The sequence below is a fragment of the Scleropages formosus genome, chromosome 5 (genome assembly GCF_900964775.1).
Source record: "Scleropages formosus chromosome 5, fSclFor1.1, whole genome shotgun sequence".
In the NCBI taxonomy this organism is placed as follows: domain Eukaryota; kingdom Metazoa; phylum Chordata; class Actinopteri; order Osteoglossiformes; family Osteoglossidae; genus Scleropages; species Scleropages formosus.
The window spans coordinates 19,061,583-19,078,722 of NC_041810.1; the positions used below are offsets into that span (position 1 = coordinate 19,061,583).

Genomic DNA, 17,140 nt, shown 5'->3' on the forward strand with positions numbered 1-17,140 from the left:
ATTTGTGCAGCAGAAGATGTAATGCAATATGGTGTGCAACAATGCAATGTAATGTGCAAGATCGCGCAGGTAGTTCAGTTTGAGTTTGTGTATATGAAGTGGAATAGCAGAGGTGGAGTGGTTCCTGGAGTTGACTGGTTTTTAGTCCTTGGTGTCGTAATGGTTGAGGGCCCGAATAGCCTTAAGGAAGAAGCTCCTCTTCATCCTCTCTATATTGGCCTTTAGGGAGCGGAAGCGCTTCCCTGACTCCAACAGAGAGAAGAGTCCGTTGCTCGAATGGCTGAGGTCTTCCACTATTTTCCTGGCCTTGTTCGAGCACCGCTTGCTGTATGGACTGCAGGTCAGGGAGCTCCATTCGGATGGTACGTTCAGCTGAGCGCACCACCCTCTGTAGAGCCCATGTGTCCTGCTGGATGCATACGTATTTATTTCTTCCTGTTTTGTTGTTCTTTCTTTGTACGTAATGTATGTTGTGTGCTGCTGCAACCTAGTGCGGTTTCCCTTTGGGGATTATTAAAGTTTTCATTTATGCATTAATTCACTCATTTGTTCATACAGTCCATTTCTTTCAAAACGTACTTGATTGTTCAATCATGCATTTAAATTTAATTTTATGAGAAACAGCAAGATTGTAGACGTTATCATAATCCTTTTAAATATCAAAGGTGTTTTCACTTACTCTCTTGCTTACTGTCATTAACCACACGTCAGGGTCAGGGTGTCTGGAGCCTATTCTGTAAGCACTGGGCACAAGGCTAGGGAGGGGTACATCCTTGACGGAATGCCAGGCCCATCTCACACTCATACATACACATGAACTCAGATGCATTCACACGTTACAGGCAATTTAGAGCGTTCAGTTCACCTGAACTGCATGCCTTTGGATTGTAGGACGAAAGCGGAGCACTCGAAGAAAAACACATAGACACAGGGAAAGCATGCAAACTCCACACTGAGCTAGATTCAAACCTATGCCTGAACAGTCGAGGTGCTGTGCGGCGGCAGCGCAGTGGTGTTTTCAGAAACTTGTAATGAAGCATGGTGGTGGTCCCTGTTCAGTGTTTCCCTGTTCCCTAAAGAGGTCCACATTGAAGTTGGACTGTATGATTTCTATCTGCTGCAGAATACCAAGTACACACAGCAGTCATGCAAAAATATCCCATGCAATGAAAATCCAATCGCTGATGAAAATGTGCAAAAAAAAAAACTTGCAGAGGGCTTATTATCCACACACACACACACATTTTCAGAACCGCTCGTCCCATACGGGGTCACGGGGAACCGGAGCCAACCCGGTAACACAGGGCGGAAGGCCGGAGGGGGAGGGGACACACCCAGGACGGGACGCCAGTCCGTCGCAGGGCACCCCAAGCGGGACTCGAACCCCAGACCCACCGGAGAGCAGGACTGTGGTCCAACCCACTGCACCACCACACCCCCTCGGGCTTATTATCCAGTACAATGCAATTTGTCCAGTTCTGTGCTCACTTTACTTCCACAACATTGTTTAGTACTGCAGTAATTTTGTCACCCGAGTTCAAAACTTATTTAAAATAAGTAAAAGGAAGCCGTCATACCCACAACCTCGGCGCAACGAGGAATACCTGCGGCGGCTCACGGGTCAGAGACATGAAAGGTGTGTGCGCAGCAAGGGCAAACATGGAACCTTGTTCCGCCTTGCTCATTGCTCTTTGTGCGGTCATCAGCTGTCCTACCTGTCCTCAGCCTTGTTCCCCTGCCTTCTCACAACTCCTCGGTCTCCTCGACCTGTTTGTCTCAACGGATTCCGGCTTTCGGATTGTCCCATTGATTACGTTTGTTCATCGGCAACCCATGGCTTGTTTTGTGAGCCCGTTTCTTGGATTCCCTTAATAAACACAGACGCTCTGCACTTGGGTCCGACGGCTTCCTTCCGGAACAAAACCATGACAGAAGCACTTAAAACCCAGATAAAACATATGCCATGCTGCACACCTGCTGCAGAAAAGGAGTCTTTTGGTAGCGATGCACTTTTAATTCAAAAAACGAAAACAACATTCAGCGGTTGTCACGTCCACGCCTGCACTGCAATCTACAGCATCCGACGCCAGTCGGACACCCGATGACAACGGGAGCACTCAGCTTTAAAAGACCCTCTCAGGCCCTTCGCATTTATGGAATCTCATTGAGTCAACCGTCCCACTTTGCACCCATGGCCCGGTCTCCTTCGTTCATGGTTCCTGTACTTCGTTCCCTGGCTTCTGACCATTCGCCTGGCCCCCGACTTCATCTACAGACCTTTGCTCCCACTCCGACCTCCGATCAACCGAGTCTTCGCCCGATCCCTCAGTTCCAACTACGATCCTGCACTTGGGTCCAACCTTCCCCGCGGCCTTGGTTCCGCGTGACAGCGGTGAACCGCGAAGCACTTCTTCAAAATAACTGCACAGTTTAAATATACAGTTCATAAAGATCAAAGAGACTTAAAAAACATTAAACAAGCCAGGAATATTTTTGTTTCGGATAAAATGTTGCGATCAGTGCCTTTTATTTAAAATGACTTTTAGGTCAGATCATTTTTGTTGTATTGTGCTCTTTCCAGAAGAAATGATTGGCTAACGTTGGGTTGTTGCATTTTGACTGGGTTCATAATGGGTCCATGTGGTAACTGCCTACTGTAGGGACAGGGAGCAAAGACACTTCAAACACAGGGCAATGTTAGAGGAGACAGTAGTACATGTCTAGATAAGCAGTATTTCTACAGCTCTTTGTTCTTTTAAAAACTTGCACTATGTGCAAATGTACTTTAGTATTTTTATGCATTAAAATTAAGCTGCAGAAAACATATTTCAGTCCCAGGGGCTGCAGAAAACTTTTTTTTCTGATTTCCTTAATGAGAAACATCTTAGAAATTCCTTAAAATAGTTTATTATAATTAACTAAGCCAGGCCCGCTCTCTGGCGGGTCTGGGGTTAGAGTCCAGCTTGGGGTGCCTTGCGACAGGCTGGCGTCCCGCCCTGGGTGTGTCAACTCTTAACACTCCACGCAAACGTATCCAGCTCACACAGCTCCTCTCTCCAACTCCTCACTCGCTCTCACACATGCGCACTCCCACACTTCTCACGTCACACGCATTCCCTCAACCACGTCCTACGATAACGAACAAATGCTGTATTAGGGTAATCAAATGGTTCACAAATAAATAATGCACAGATTGTGAGGTGTCAAAAACTCGCCTAGCACACGTTTGCCCTTATTTGTAAACACGCCCCTTTAAGCGTACACGCCTACTTATTTGGGCGGAAGTCCACTGTCACCATTTTGCCGTATTAACTAGTAATATGGGCATCCAGATCGTTCTCGTTTTGGAAAACATTTTTATCGAAATATCACACACACACACACACACACACACACACACACACACACACACACCAATTAAGAGCGGATCTCCTGCATTTGATGATCTGAAGGGACAGCTCATCCGGTGAAGAATTTTTTGCATAATTATTGCTGGAAATACGCCGTTGTTCAAACAAAAAAGGTGTGAAGTTGAGGTCAAAGGTAATGCATTTGAAATAAGCGGCAATATACAGTTTCTTTAGTTAGTCTAGGAAAGATATTTAGAAGCAACGTTGTATAAAAACTTGTGTCTTTTTATTTGAGTGAGTTTTATTTCGCGAACCAGAAGAACTGCCGATGCCACGTGAAATGAAACAACTGCCCTTCTCTTTCAGCTTTTACGGCAGATCGCTTTGTCCTACGTGGCCTTTTCAGTATACCTTTTAGGACTTACGCTGCGCGGTGTGTGCCGTTTGTGGAGGAAGCGTGTTATTGCGTTCTAACGGTGCAGTCCACTGGTCCTTTTAAAAAGAACGCACACCAGGCTCATTTGTGAGCCACGTTTATCGCAAAAAAACCTCACCTTAATGGACGACCAGGATTTTGATGGGTCGCTCGATGGGAGCAGCGGTCACTCGTCCGCGGGGAAGCACAAGATCATGAGCCCGTGCGCTGCTGGGGGTCCGGCTGCTGCAGACCCCACGGGTGACGGCCTTTGCTCGGCCAAGAGAAAGAGGAAAGAGGCCCAGACTAGACACATCGCTGCCCTGATTCTGGCCCGGGGCGGCAGTAAGGGCATTCCGCTGAAGAACATCAAGATGCTGGCAGGGGTCCCGCTCATCGGATGGGTGCTGAGAGCCGCCGTCGACTCCGGGGTGTTCGACAGGTGAGGTGACTGTCTGCTGTGCTGTCAGAATCCACGTGTTCATTCAGTGTTGTTCATCGTCAAGGCAAGGGCGCCCGTCGCTTAATCACGTCGCAGGAATGGGTGAAGGAATCCTCCAACATGATCATGTGTTTAGTGCAGCTGGATTTGGAGCCTACATCCTCCTGGTGTGGGAGGGAAGGTGCACGCTGATTTGTGCACTATTCCTTTAGCTGTTGCTTTTCTCCAAAGCCTTGAACGTGACTTACAGTATGTTACCTGCGATTATACACCCATTATACAGCCTGGTAATTTCACAGTATTGATTCAGGGTAAGTATCTTGCCCAAGGGCACTGCAGTAGCTGGGATTCAAACCTGCAGATTCCTAGTTCAAAAGCTGCAGCTGTAACCACTACTTTGCCTGCTGCTCATGTGTACATTCTGGCTGATGTTTCCTTCAAAGTGACTTAAAATTATTTACCCAAGTTTTGCTGCATGAGTTCAGGGTAAGGAGGTAGGATTCAAACCTAGGTCTTTCAAATGCACTAACCACTACGCCCCCTGCTGCACCAGATCTGAGGTCTACATTATTATTATATGGCCTGTGAATGTACTGGTTATGTAAGCAATATCTGTATGTGTGTGTGTTTCCAGTGTGTGGGTCTCCACGGACCACGATGAGATCGAGAAGGTGGCGAAGGCGTGGGGAGCAAAGGTCCACCGCCGATCTCCAGAGGTGTCCAAGGACTCCACAAGTTCTCTGGAGACCATCCAGGAATTTGCCAGGATGCAGCCTGGTAAGGCTGGGAGGGTCTCTGTCAAACATGTACCTGCATTGTGACAGGGGCAGCAGATGGTTAAGAGCTGCTGCCTTGCAGTGAGAGGGCTAGGGTTTGAATCCCTCCTCGTGTTGTTGCACCGTTGAGGAAGATGCATAGCCTTCGTTGCTCCAAAAAATTTTGAAAAAGAGAAAAATACACATTACACTTTTATAATGACAGTAATAATAAAGTAATACTGTAGTAATGATTTGTTAAATCAATATCAACGTACCCCTAACTGGCAATGTTCACTCTTGTCACCTACTGAGACTAGACAAAATAAATAAATGAAAAAGGAAGCCCTATGCCCCTTTACCTCACAGGATGTCACATTCTTTAGTCTCTCTATTCAGTCTGTGGATGTGTGTCATTTGTGTTTGTGAAATGTTGGCAACTTGTGGAAGATGTGGAATTTAATTAATGCTGCTGTGACTCACTTTTATGGTATGTTCACTTCATCCTTTTGAAGTGCCGAGAAGGAAACGATTCAGAAGACGGCACATTTTGCCATCGCTGAGCCTCGACTCTGTGCTGTTACCACATTTCCAGCCGCTGGTGTTGAATTCCTCTGTTCTTTCTTATAGACATCACTGTGTTCTGCAACATCCAGGCAACCTCACCCTGCCTGCACCCCCACCACCTGAAAGCGGCGGTCGAGATGATCACCAAGAAGGGCTACGAGTCTGTCTTCTCTGTGGTCCGGAGACACCACTTCCGCTGGGAGGAAGTCAAAGGAGGAGGTAGAGCTCATAGGTTCTAGACCATCATGGATTCTCTGACCTGATCTAATCTGAAAGGGATATTGGGATGTCATTTAAATATATAGTGTGTTTGTGTATATAAAAGAAAGTTGAAAAGTATCTGCAGTAATGGTTTTAAAAATGCAGACACTTAACCGTACGTGTGTGGCGGCTACACACACATCACCTGAAACCGCTTGTCCCATACGGGGTCACGGGGAGCCGGAGCCGAACCCGGCAACACAGGGCGTAAGGCTGGAGGGGGAGGGGACACACCCAGGACGGGACGCCAGTCCATCGCAAGGCACCCCAAGCAGGACTCGAACCCCAGACCCACCGGAGAGCAGGACCTGGTCAAACCCAGTGCGCCACTGTGCCCCCCAGTGGTGGCTACACTTGACCATTAATTTATCCCTCCATCCTTTGAGGTCCTGTGACTGGTAAAAGTTTTAACGGTTGGAAAATGGCAACTGCCATTGGTAACTGCCATGTTGCGTTGTGTTACGGATACAACGCAGGAATTCAAAGATGTTGAGTCGGTGAACTTCAGCAAGGCTGGTGAACATGTCCCTGACCTTTGACCTTGTGCAGAAGGCACCAGCACAAAGCCCCTGAACTTGGACCCGGCACGGAGACCCCGCCGGCAGGACTGGCCCGGGGAGCTGTGCGAGAACGGCTCCTTCTACTTTGCCACCCGTGAGCTGGTGGAGAAAGGGCTCCTGCAGGTAAACGGACGATACGGTGGTCTCACCTGAACGACCTGAACGCTTCTCTGTGCCCACCAGGAAAAGTGTTCTGCAGCACAAATATTGGTTCCTGCTTTTCCCAGGGTGGAAAGTTGGCCTACTTCGAGATGCTCCCGGAATATAGCGTGGACATCGATGTGGACATCGACTGGCCCGTGGCGGAGCAGCGAGTCCTCAGGTGCTGAAACTCATACTTTGCTATCAGTTAGCCCAATAAGAAGGTCAGTTTTGTTACGCAGTGCCTTCAGCAGTTGTGAAGTGTCAGGACTCCATTTAAATTTGTGTTTGTTTATTCACAGAGCAGGTACGTTTTATATGTCTCATTGTATTTCGCATCTGTCCAATTTTGGAACCTATGGCAAAGACGAAAATAAGTAAATGTCTCGATTAGAAATATTCGTTAATGAGTGGGGACTGAACACAAACATTTATTGTTCACAAGTTTACCGGTTACGGTTTTGCTGGTTTTAATCCAAAAATAAATTTCACCAGAAACAAATTGAAGTGGCTGAATATAAATTTAAATGAGGCACTAATAGAGATACTAAAAAGGTATTTTATAAAAAGAATAAAAAAACTGGTTAAAAATTGGCCAGGGTGTCGCATGAAATGCAGCACATTTACAAAAAGATCAAACTTAAAGAAATTGGGGGAGGGGGAGCACAACGTCGGAGCTTTTTCCACTTTGTTGTTGACGAATTTGGGCGCTTTCTGGTGACGGAATGATTTCGAAATGAAAAGCGGGCAGTGAAATTAGCGCGTCGTGATTTCTGTTTATTTATTTCACCTTAATTTATGTTGCGCCAGATAGCGCGGCAATTGAACTTGTCCAGCTGTGAAAACTGAAGCAAACCGCTCGTCCTTGACAGTGGGACGAGCGTCCGTGCGGAGCCCTGAGCACTGTTCAGTATGTACACGGCTTCGCAGCGCGACAAAAACGCGTTGAACGAGCGCGTCCGGCCTCTCGTTTGTCAGGTACGGCTACTTCGGCGCGGACAAGCTGGACGCGGTAAAGCTCCTCTTCTGCAACGTCTCTGGCTGTCTGACGGACGGCCAGTCCTACCTGTCGGCCACGGGGGAAGAGATCGTGTCCGTCAACGGCAGAGATGTGGCCGGCGTTCGCATGCTCAAGAAAGAGGAAGTGGAGGTATATCGATGGACACGACGAATATTAACGGCGCTCGCTCCAGCCAGTCACGCGTTCGAGCTGCTTGTGCGATGTGTCTTTATCCCTCTCTGCAGTCCTGATGTGCACCGGTGGGTGAAAGGTGTTACCAGCTGAGAGCTCTTCTCCACAGGTAATATTCCTGTCCTCGAGCGATGACCCCATCCCCAAGGCCCTGGCAGACAAGTTGTCCCGTAAGATGAACTGCAAGATACGGCAGGGTGTTCAGGACAAGCAGGCCGAGGTGAAGAAGATCGTGGATGCACGGCACCTAATGTGGAAAGAGGTGGCTTATCTTGGTAAGAACATATCTCTGGCAGGGGCACTTTGGAAGCTGTGCTCATCGTTGGCATGTAAAGTGTGGGTGTGGAGTGAATAGATGTAAATAAATGTCAGTGCTGAGTGTGTCTTGTATGTTAAGAGAGACTGTCAAAGCATGCTGGGAACTGACTGGGTGGCTGGGCATTCTGCCTCCTCAACTTACGAACGACTTACGGTCGGGAACGCAAGTTTGTTCGTAAACCCACGGTCCTTTTACCGCTACGGCACAATCGCTGAAACTTTAATGCGGGTGTGTGTCCGTTTTATTCCCTGGTTAGGTTTTGTAAAACCGTAAGAATTTGTTTAAATTAATTTAGAAATTATTTATCAGTGTAATGGTGCTCTCTCTCATATGTGTGTGTGTGTGTGTGTGTGTGTGTGTGTGTGTGTGTGTGTGTGTGTGTGCGCGCATGTGTGTCAGTATACATCTCACGCTCATTATTTGTCAATATACTGCATCTCAAGAGGTTCAAAATCTGTACCTTTTCATGTGAAAGAACAAATTGCCACCTCCTTTTTTTTGGGGACCAGGAGCACTTCATGCTGGACATTTCAGTACCACAATGATTATTTAACAGTCGTAGAATAAGGCAAAACTTTTTGCACGGTTTAAAGACATGTGAACTGAGACCGTGTGTAGAATCTGTGTGTTTTAAGCACTCGCCTGTCTTCATCCTCTCAGGGAGTGACGAACCTGACGTGGACTGCCTCAGCCTGTCTGGGGTGAGCGGCGTGCCCCAGGACGCACCCACAGTGGCACTCAACGCGGCCAAGTACATCTGCCGCAGCCCCGCCGGGAGGGGGGCTCTCCGGGAGTTTGCCGAGTACATCCTGCTGCTGAAGAAAAAGGAAAGGTCCAAACTGGAACAGGACAGGATCGGCCGTGACAACTTCTAGTGCAGGATGGGCCATTTTATTTCTTTAAGTTCAAACTTTTTAATTTAATTTTCTTTTTAAATTCCTCACTTTTATTGAGTGAGGGTTACAGAAGGCTTACGATGGTAAGGGAATATCCAGGATACCTATTTTTTCAAACATGGATTGTGAATATAAATGAAGATCATTTCTAATATCTACAGAATTGTTGTATATAAGTTTATCGCAATACTGAAATTTCAATCCCTGCAACCCTTCCTGGCAGTATGTTTTCCTGTATATCAGCCAATGCTGTATGCACACTATGGGTATGAACAGTTCCTGACTACATGCTTAGTTGTTTCCAGAGGTTTACAGTGAGAATGTGTTGCTGCACATAGATTTTCAGAGGTGATCATATGTTTATGAAATAGAGGTAGATTTTATGCCTGAACCTTAAATTCTTTGCAGGATTTATTACAACTCTGACCTCAGCTTAACCCACACACGTTCACCGAACGTGTCGGAGCGTTGACCATTAGACCGCAGTTATGTTTTTGAATAGTTTATAGTCAATACTGCAAATTGACCTCCTCCACATTACTCCTGAGCTTGGAGTGTGTTTATCCTGAGTCGCTTCAGGATTTCAGATACAAAATTGGATGAGTAACATCTGTTAAAGGTGTTGCCGCAGAACCCGAGCTGGTTGCTATGCCAAATTGTCTATACTGAAATATGTAGCATCAGTTGCAGATTTATTAGCATATTTTCATTGCAAATGGAGATGAGCAATTATGTCAGTAAAGAATTTCTGTTGGCTGTGGCCTGACTGCTTCAAAATACAGCGGTGCTTTAAAGACCATCAGCAATAATAACAGAAAAGCCCATTGAAGCCATCCATCCATCTTCCTCCGCTTTTATCCGGGGCCGGGTCGCGGGGGCAGCAGTCCGAGCAGAGTCCTCCAGACTTCCCTCTCCCCGCACACCTCCTCCAGTTCCTCTGGGGGAACCCCAAGGCGTTCCCAGGCCAGCCGGGAGACATAGTCTCTCCAATGTGTCCTGGGTCTGCCCCGAGGCCTCCTCCCAGTGGGACAAGCCCGGAACACCTCCCCAGGGAGGCGTCCAGGAGGCATCCGGAACAGATGCCCGAGCCACCTCAACTGGCTCCTCTCGATGCGGAGGAGCAGCGGCTCTACTCCGAGCTCCTCCCGGGTGACTGAGCTCCTCACCCTGTCCCTAAGGGTGCGCCCAGCCACTCTGCGGAGGAAACTCATTTCTGCCGCTTGTATCCGCGATCTCATTCTTTCAGTCATGATCCAGAGTTCATGACCATAGGTGAGGGTAGGAACGTAGATCGACCGGTAAATTGAGAGCTTCGCCTTATGACTCGGCTCCCTCTTCACCACAACAGACCGGTACAATGACCGCATTACTGCGGACGCCGCACCGAGGGCGTGATTGGGAGGAACGGTCTTCCCTGATCTGAACCCGAGCGGTGAGTTGTTATTGGATTTCTGTGCTAGTCGCGGTTTATCCATAACGAACACCATGTTCATGCATAAGGGTGTCCATCAGTGCACTTGGCACCAGGACACCCGAGGTCGGAGGTCGATCGACTTTGTAGTTGTTTCTTCTGATCTTCGGCCATATGTCTTGGACACTCGGGTGAAGAGAAGGGCTGAGCTGTCAACTGATCACCACCTGGTGGTGAGTTGGATTTGATGGCGGGGGAAAAAGCTGGACAGACCTGGCAGGCCCAAACGCATAGTGAGGGTCTGTTGGGAACGTTTGGCAGAGGCCCCTGTCTTCAACTCCCACCTCCGACAGAGCTTCAACCAGGTCCCGAGGGAGGTGGGGGACATCGAGTCTGAATGGACTGTTCCGCGCCTCCATTGTCGGGGCGGCGGTTCGGAGCTGCGGCCATAAGGTCTCCGGCGCCTATCGCGGCGGCAATCCCCGAACACAGTGGTGGACACCGGAAGTAAGGGATGCCGTCAAGCTGAAGGAGTTCCATCGGGCCTGGCTGGCTCATGGGACTCCTGAAGCAGCTGACAGGTACCGACAGGCCAAACGGAGCGCGGCTCTGGCAGTCGCCGCGGCAAAAACTCGGGCTTGGGAGGAGTTCGGTGAGGCCATGGAGGAAGACTTTCGGTCGGCCTCAAAGAGATTCTGGCAAACCGTCCGGCGACTCAGAGGGGGGAAGCGGTGTTCCACGAACACTGTTTACAGTGGAAGTGGCGCGCTGCTGACCTCAGCTGAGGATGTCCTCGGGCGGTGGAAGGAGTACTTTGAGGATCTCCTCAATCCCTCCGACACGCCTTCCGTAGAGGAAGCTGAGGCTGGGGACTCGGAGGGGGGACTCGTCCATTACCCTGACCGAAGTTGCTAAGGTAGTCAAAAAAACTCCTCGGTGGCAAGGCTCCGGGGGTGGATGAGATCCACCCCGAGTTTCTCAAGTCTCTGGATGTTGTGGGGGCTGTCTTGGCTGACATGCCTCTGCAGCATTGCGTGGAGCTCGGGAACGGTGTCTCTGGACTGGCAGACCGGGGTGGTGGTCCCTCTTTTTAAGAAGGGGGATCGGAGATTGTGTTCCGACTATCGGGTATCACACTCGTTAGCCTCCCTGGGAAAGTCTATGCCAGGGTACTGGAGAGGAGAATCCGACCGATAGTCGAACCTCGGATTCAGGAGGAGCAATGCGGTTATCGCCCTGGCCGTGGAACACTGGACCAGCTCTATACCCTCACTAAGGTGTTGGAGGGTTTGTGGGAGTTTGCCCAACCAGTCCATATGTGTTTTGTGGACCTGGAGAAGGCATTCGACAGTGTCCCTCGTGGCATGCTATGGGAGGTACTTCGGGATTATGGGGTTCGGGGCTCGCTGCTACGGGCTGTTCGTTCCCTGTGTGACCGGAGCAGGAGCTTGGTTCGCATTGCCGGCAGTAAGTCAGACCTGTTCCCGGTGCATGTTGGACTCCACCAGGGCTGCCCTTTGTCACCGATTCTGTTCATTATCTTCATGGACAGAATTTCTAGGTGGAGCCAGGGAACGGAGGGTGTCTGTTTTGGTGGCTGCGAGATCTCGTCTCTGCTTTTTGCGGACAATGTGGTCCTGTTGGCTTCATCAAGTCAAGACTTGCAGCGTGCACTGGGGAGGTTTGCAGCCGAGTGCGAAGCGGCGGGGGTGAGAATCAGCACCTCCAAATCCGAGGCCATGGTTCTCAGTCGGAAAAAGGTGGATTGCCCCCTCCGGGTTAGGGGGGAGTTGCTCCCTCAAGTGGAGGAGTTTAAGTATCTCGGGGTCTTGTTCACGAGTGAGGGGAAAAATGGAGCGGCCCATTGAAGCGTTACAGTAAAACAAGACAGAAGATTATACTGCAGCATTTCTTTGTGAATCTAGCTGACAACCATAACATCTGTTCTGAGATGACCTAAAAATTCAGTTTGCCGTTTCTTCGTAGGAAGTGTGAGACGTATCGGTGTGTTCATGCCGTGCAGCGGTTCTTTTTGTTCACTTTGCACAGGTGTGACAGCCTGGGCTTACATGTGCTTTCTGGGATATACTGCAGTATGGCAACCCATTCTTTTTGTTTGATTAGTTCACTTGACGACTGTTTTTAAACTGGAGGGGTTCCCCCCCGCAAGTCCAATATCTTTGTTGGAAATTTTATGAATGACTGCATACTGTTTATCTCTATAAAACACTAATGCAATTACCATTTAGGATGAGGTTGACTCCTGACTTTATACCGAATGAAAGCAGAGTTGATTTTTTTTTTTTTTTTTAAATTTAATTTTATTTATTTAAACTTTACACTGGATTGAGAAGATTCTCCAAGGTGAGGTTTTGTGTAATTAAAGTAGTTTGTGTACTTGAATAAAGATGGATATTTTTGCCATATTCAAGCTATGATTTACTATGTTTGTTAGGGTTACGTGCTGACAAATAAATGCATTGTATTTTCAGTGTATCATTAAAATTAATTATTTGTTAAATGACTATTTTGTGTTAGGCCTGATTCCTCTGACAGGGACTTGTCAGGATGCTAAAGACAAAAACATTTCTGGAAACCAAATGTTTGTGGTACTTGGTTCTCTACCTGATTTTGTTTGTTTTTAAAGCATAGAACAGGTTTTTAATAGCTGGTTCTGGATCACTGGTTTCCATATACTTTTTTTTCTCTCTCTCTCCCCCCCCCCCCCCCCCCCCCTTGTGCTTAAATGCTGCATTTAAGTTTTCACCTCTTCTTCACTGTCTGTTTCACTGGTAAATGTTTAAATGAAAAATTTTTCTTTATGCGTTTGTGTTATTGGATTACTTTCTTTCCCTTGGAATATGAGTAAGTCAGTGTCACTCTGCTCTCAGGTTTATTCAGGTATTCATGTTGTACTTATGAATATATCCCCCAGGGGGTAGTGCTCCTCTCCTTTAAGAGAATTATGATATTTGGACCTGTGATAGTTGTCGCTGTGTACCACTCTATGTGCGGGGAAAAACTGGATTAGTTTAAGACCAGAAGCATAATGTGCAGTTAATAAAATGCCAGACTATGCAGATATAGAGTGCTTTTGAATTAGTGACATTAGTGTCATTTTTCTCATGTTTGACTGAAGTGCCTTGTTCAGCGCTTGCCCGCTTTAGCACACTTTGAAAGTTCTGCATATAATGTCGACAGGTGACACTAAACAGCTGCCTTCATATGGCTGAGTTCCACATATTACACATTCTGCATCTCTTGTACCAGACTCCTGATTTTGACATTAAGTGAAAGCATGGGAAGAAAAGTAAGTTTTTAATGACAGGTGAAGTTCAGTGAAAAAAGAATATAAGCAATTCCAATTTGTACTTTTCTTTTCGAAAAGCAGTTTTGCCTTTTGACATTGACCTTGGTAAGCTAGTCAGGCCAGCTCTAGCTGTACATGACTGGAACTTGAGAATGGGGGGGGGGGAAGTCACCACTATTGTTTTTACTCCATTCCCTTGTCATTTGTAAGGCTCTGGCCCTGATCTGAACCATGGTTAGAGCCGTACTTATCGAAATGGAAAAAGTCTGGGGCAGGAGCTCACATCCGTGCTGAGCGACGCAAGTGAACAGATCTGGGAAACATCATGCTTTGGACAGAGATCTGGAGGAAAACCAGTAAAACACCACATATAATTACTGTTTCCGTCCACTAACAAAAATGGCAATTCATTTTGTGTTTACATTTATCCATTTAGCAGATGCTTTTCTCCAAAGCGACATCCAACGAGCTCTGTGTAGTGTTACCAGCCCACACACCTCATTCACCACGGTGACTTACACTGCTAGGTACACTACTTACAATGGGTCACATTCATACAGCAGTGAAACACACTCTCTCTGTCACTCACACACTACGGGGAACCTGAACAGCAGGTCTTTGGACTGTAGGAGGAAACCAGAGCACCTGGAAGAAACCCACACAGACACGTGGAGAACCCATGTCCTCTCACACCACCCAAGCGCTGTGAGACAGCAGCACTACTTGCTGTGCCACCATACAGCCTGAGTTATTGTGTTAATGTACAAGGGTAGTCAAAAGTATCTGCAATAATGTTTATTAAAAAAAAAAAAAAATTTACTTCTTTGTAAGACCCTTGTAGTTTTGATTTTCACAGGATATTATATAACCCTAGAGAAACATGGAAGAAATTAACCAAAATTCTGCATTAGTATAAGACAACTGGGCAAATTTTTTTTCTGCAGTGTGAACTCAAATGAAACACTAGAATTACCATATTACTACTATAGTGCTCAGTGCTATATTACTGGTATTTACATAAATATGACATTTATCACATGGTAAGATTTCATGGATGTGATGCTGAACTTGTCTTTGGCTCATGTTTAAGAAGTCAATCAACTAAGAATTTTGCAAGTGTCCTGTCTTTTTATGAACCATTAGGATATATCAACTATTAACATGCACAAATGCTACATTGTACAATGCTCTTTGATGTGCTTTCTCTCTAATTTCACACTTTATTCATGTTAAAATAATACTAACATATAATAATACGATAACACTACATAGAGCTCATTGGAAGTCACTTTGGAGAAAAGTATCTTATAAATAAATAAATGTAAATGTAAATAATAAAAATACAGTACAGTGTTGTAATGTTTTCATTCTGCACTATTATTTTCACGTTCATTTCTAAATCTACTGTCTTGCTGTTTCTTTTCAGCATCACCAGAACACACTTTTTTGCTTGCTAGCTATTTTAAATAAAAAGTAACTTGAAGGGAATCACAGCCGGAAAGTTGTAACAGAACGCGATTTCTGCTGTTTTCTAATGTTATCATCAGATTGCGCAACTGGCATTTAATGTTACGTTCAGATGTCGAGACTCGAAAATAATTTCATAAGGTTGATGGGACGGCTGTTGTAAGTTGGGCTTGTCGTAAATTATAAGTTACGTATTTTGCGTACGCAGTCATAAGTTACGTATTTTGTAACTCGAGGAGCACGTCTAATTTGATATGCATCATTACGTGTCTCACAGTCTTGTGGTCCTAGGTTTTCTAACCAGACTCGGGGTCATTCACGGGCAAACAGCTGTGCAGTCAGGAAATCCAAACAACCAGCTCAGCTGAAGCTTTTACTCAAGTCTTTATCCTGGGCTTTTCCACACGTGAGTCTGTACTTTACTGAGGTCCAAACCTTAAAGGTCTGCTCTACTGTCTTCATTACGTGTTTTCTCACCTCTCCCTCACTAGGTATTTATAGTCTGGCTGTGCTTCTGCTGCCAGATTCTGCTGGATCTCTTCTCACAGGTGGGCAGGGAAAGGAAACATTCTGCAGGAACGGGGACATCGTCCAGCACAATGCCCTTGCGACTTCCCTCGGACTGCCCAGAACAGCCCAATCAGTACCTTATGTAAGGCTCACCCACTGTATATTCTTCAATTTCGATGTTAAAATTTGATTACTTTAATGTATCTGACAGTTCCAGTATTTGGAACCTTCCTTTCCCCACCAACCTTTTCCAGCCCCTTCTGGGGCACCCCTATGTTTTTCCAGCCCAACCAAGAGATCTAATCCCTCTACTGTGTCCTGGGGTCTCCTTGCAGTAACGTGCATCACCGGGGGGTGTTCTTATAACATACCCAGTCCTCCTCAACTGACTCCTTCCAATGTGGATGGTCATTCAGTTGACATTACACCCAACTCCCACCCTTCCGCTTACAGGTGATGAGCCCACAGGATGGTCCACAGAGCCCTATTGGGTTTTGTGGGATGCCTGGCCAGCAGCTGCTCGCCAGTCCTGGGCCTGGCCTCCAGGAGTGGGTCTTGGTAAGCCCAACCCAGGCGAGGTACCCTTAGCTTTTATTAATCGTTTCACTGAAAGTTTTCATAGACTTCTTGCAGCCTAGACTTTCTCTCAGACCAGAGAGAGATCCTGCACAACTCTCCAGATGATGGAGTTCTGAGGTTTACAGAGACACACAAGCTCCACCACCACGCTGAGGTGACGGTGTCTCGGTGGAGACAATATTTTTTACTTCACAAACATACGACGTGGGAATAGGTAGGATTCCTCTAAAAAAACACAAAGTGCGTTTCATCAGCTGAGTCAGTTCAATGTTTTTTTCTTCCAGCTTTATCATTCTCATCCCTGATTTTCCATTCTTTCATGTTATGCTTTCATTTACAGAAACTCGGTAACCTGCAGCCCTAATGCTAAGGAGGTGCTGTGTGAGCTGTATGGGACTATTAGCAAACTGCAGAATCCACACCCTGATGGACTGTTTCTTGTCACTGGAGACTTCAAGTACGCGAATCTCAAATCAGCGCTTCCTAAATTCCATCAGCATGTGAGCTTTGCAACGAGAGGGGTGAATGCGCCGAATCTTATTTACACAAACATCCCCGACACGTACCGGGTGGAGCCGCCTCAGCTGATCAGACCACATCTCTGTTATGCTATTCCCAGCATACAGACCGCTTGTCAGATATGACAAACTGGTTCTGAAGCAGGTGAAAACCTGGCCAGCAGGAGCCATCTCTGCTCTTCAGGACTGTTTTGAACACGCTGACTGGCACACGTTCAGGGAGGCTACAACCGATGGTGACTCCGCCAGCTTGGAGGAGTACAAGGCATCAGTGACCAGCTTCATCAGCAAGTGCGTTGATGACATCACTGTCTCCAAGACCATCATTACACGATCTAACCAGAAGCCGTGGATGACTGGGAAGGTGCGTGTGCGAGTCTGCCTTCAGAGCAGCGAGAACTGTCCCAGGGCCAAGCCATCAAAGAGGCAAAACGCGCACATGCCAGA

General features: G+C 47.0%; 1 protein-coding gene across 1 annotated transcript; it reads left to right on the forward strand.

Moving 5' to 3' along the window:
* Positions 1 to 3,690: 3,690 nt before the first annotated feature.
* On the forward strand, positions 3,691 to 9,759 carry LOC108935968 (N-acylneuraminate cytidylyltransferase-like). The gene is made up of 8 exons (XM_018754975.2): positions 3,691 to 4,207; positions 4,842 to 4,984; positions 5,593 to 5,748; positions 6,340 to 6,473; positions 6,578 to 6,672; positions 7,470 to 7,641; positions 7,793 to 7,958; positions 8,663 to 9,759. The coding sequence occupies exons 1-8, from the start codon at positions 3,909 to 3,911 to the stop codon at positions 8,875 to 8,877; spliced, it is 1,380 nt and encodes a 459-aa protein (XP_018610491.1). The 5' UTR covers positions 3,691 to 3,908; the 3' UTR covers positions 8,878 to 9,759.
* Positions 9,760 to 17,140: the final 7,381 nt, after the last annotated feature.

What these genes read in the sequence shown, in the direction of transcription:
- LOC108935968 (XM_018754975.2), top strand. Translation starts at nt 3,909, where the DNA reads ATGGACGACCAGGATTTTGATGGGTCGCTCGATGGGAGCAGCGGTCAC. An exon ending in GACTCCGGGGTGTTCGACAG is followed by an intron (nt 4,208 to 4,841) that starts GTGAGGTGACTG and finishes GTGTGTTTCCAG; the next exon opens with TGTGTGGGTCTCCACGGACC. An exon ending in TGGAGAAAGGGCTCCTGCAG is followed by an intron (nt 6,474 to 6,577) that starts GTAAACGGACGA and finishes TGCTTTTCCCAG; the next exon opens with GGTGGAAAGTTGGCCTACTT.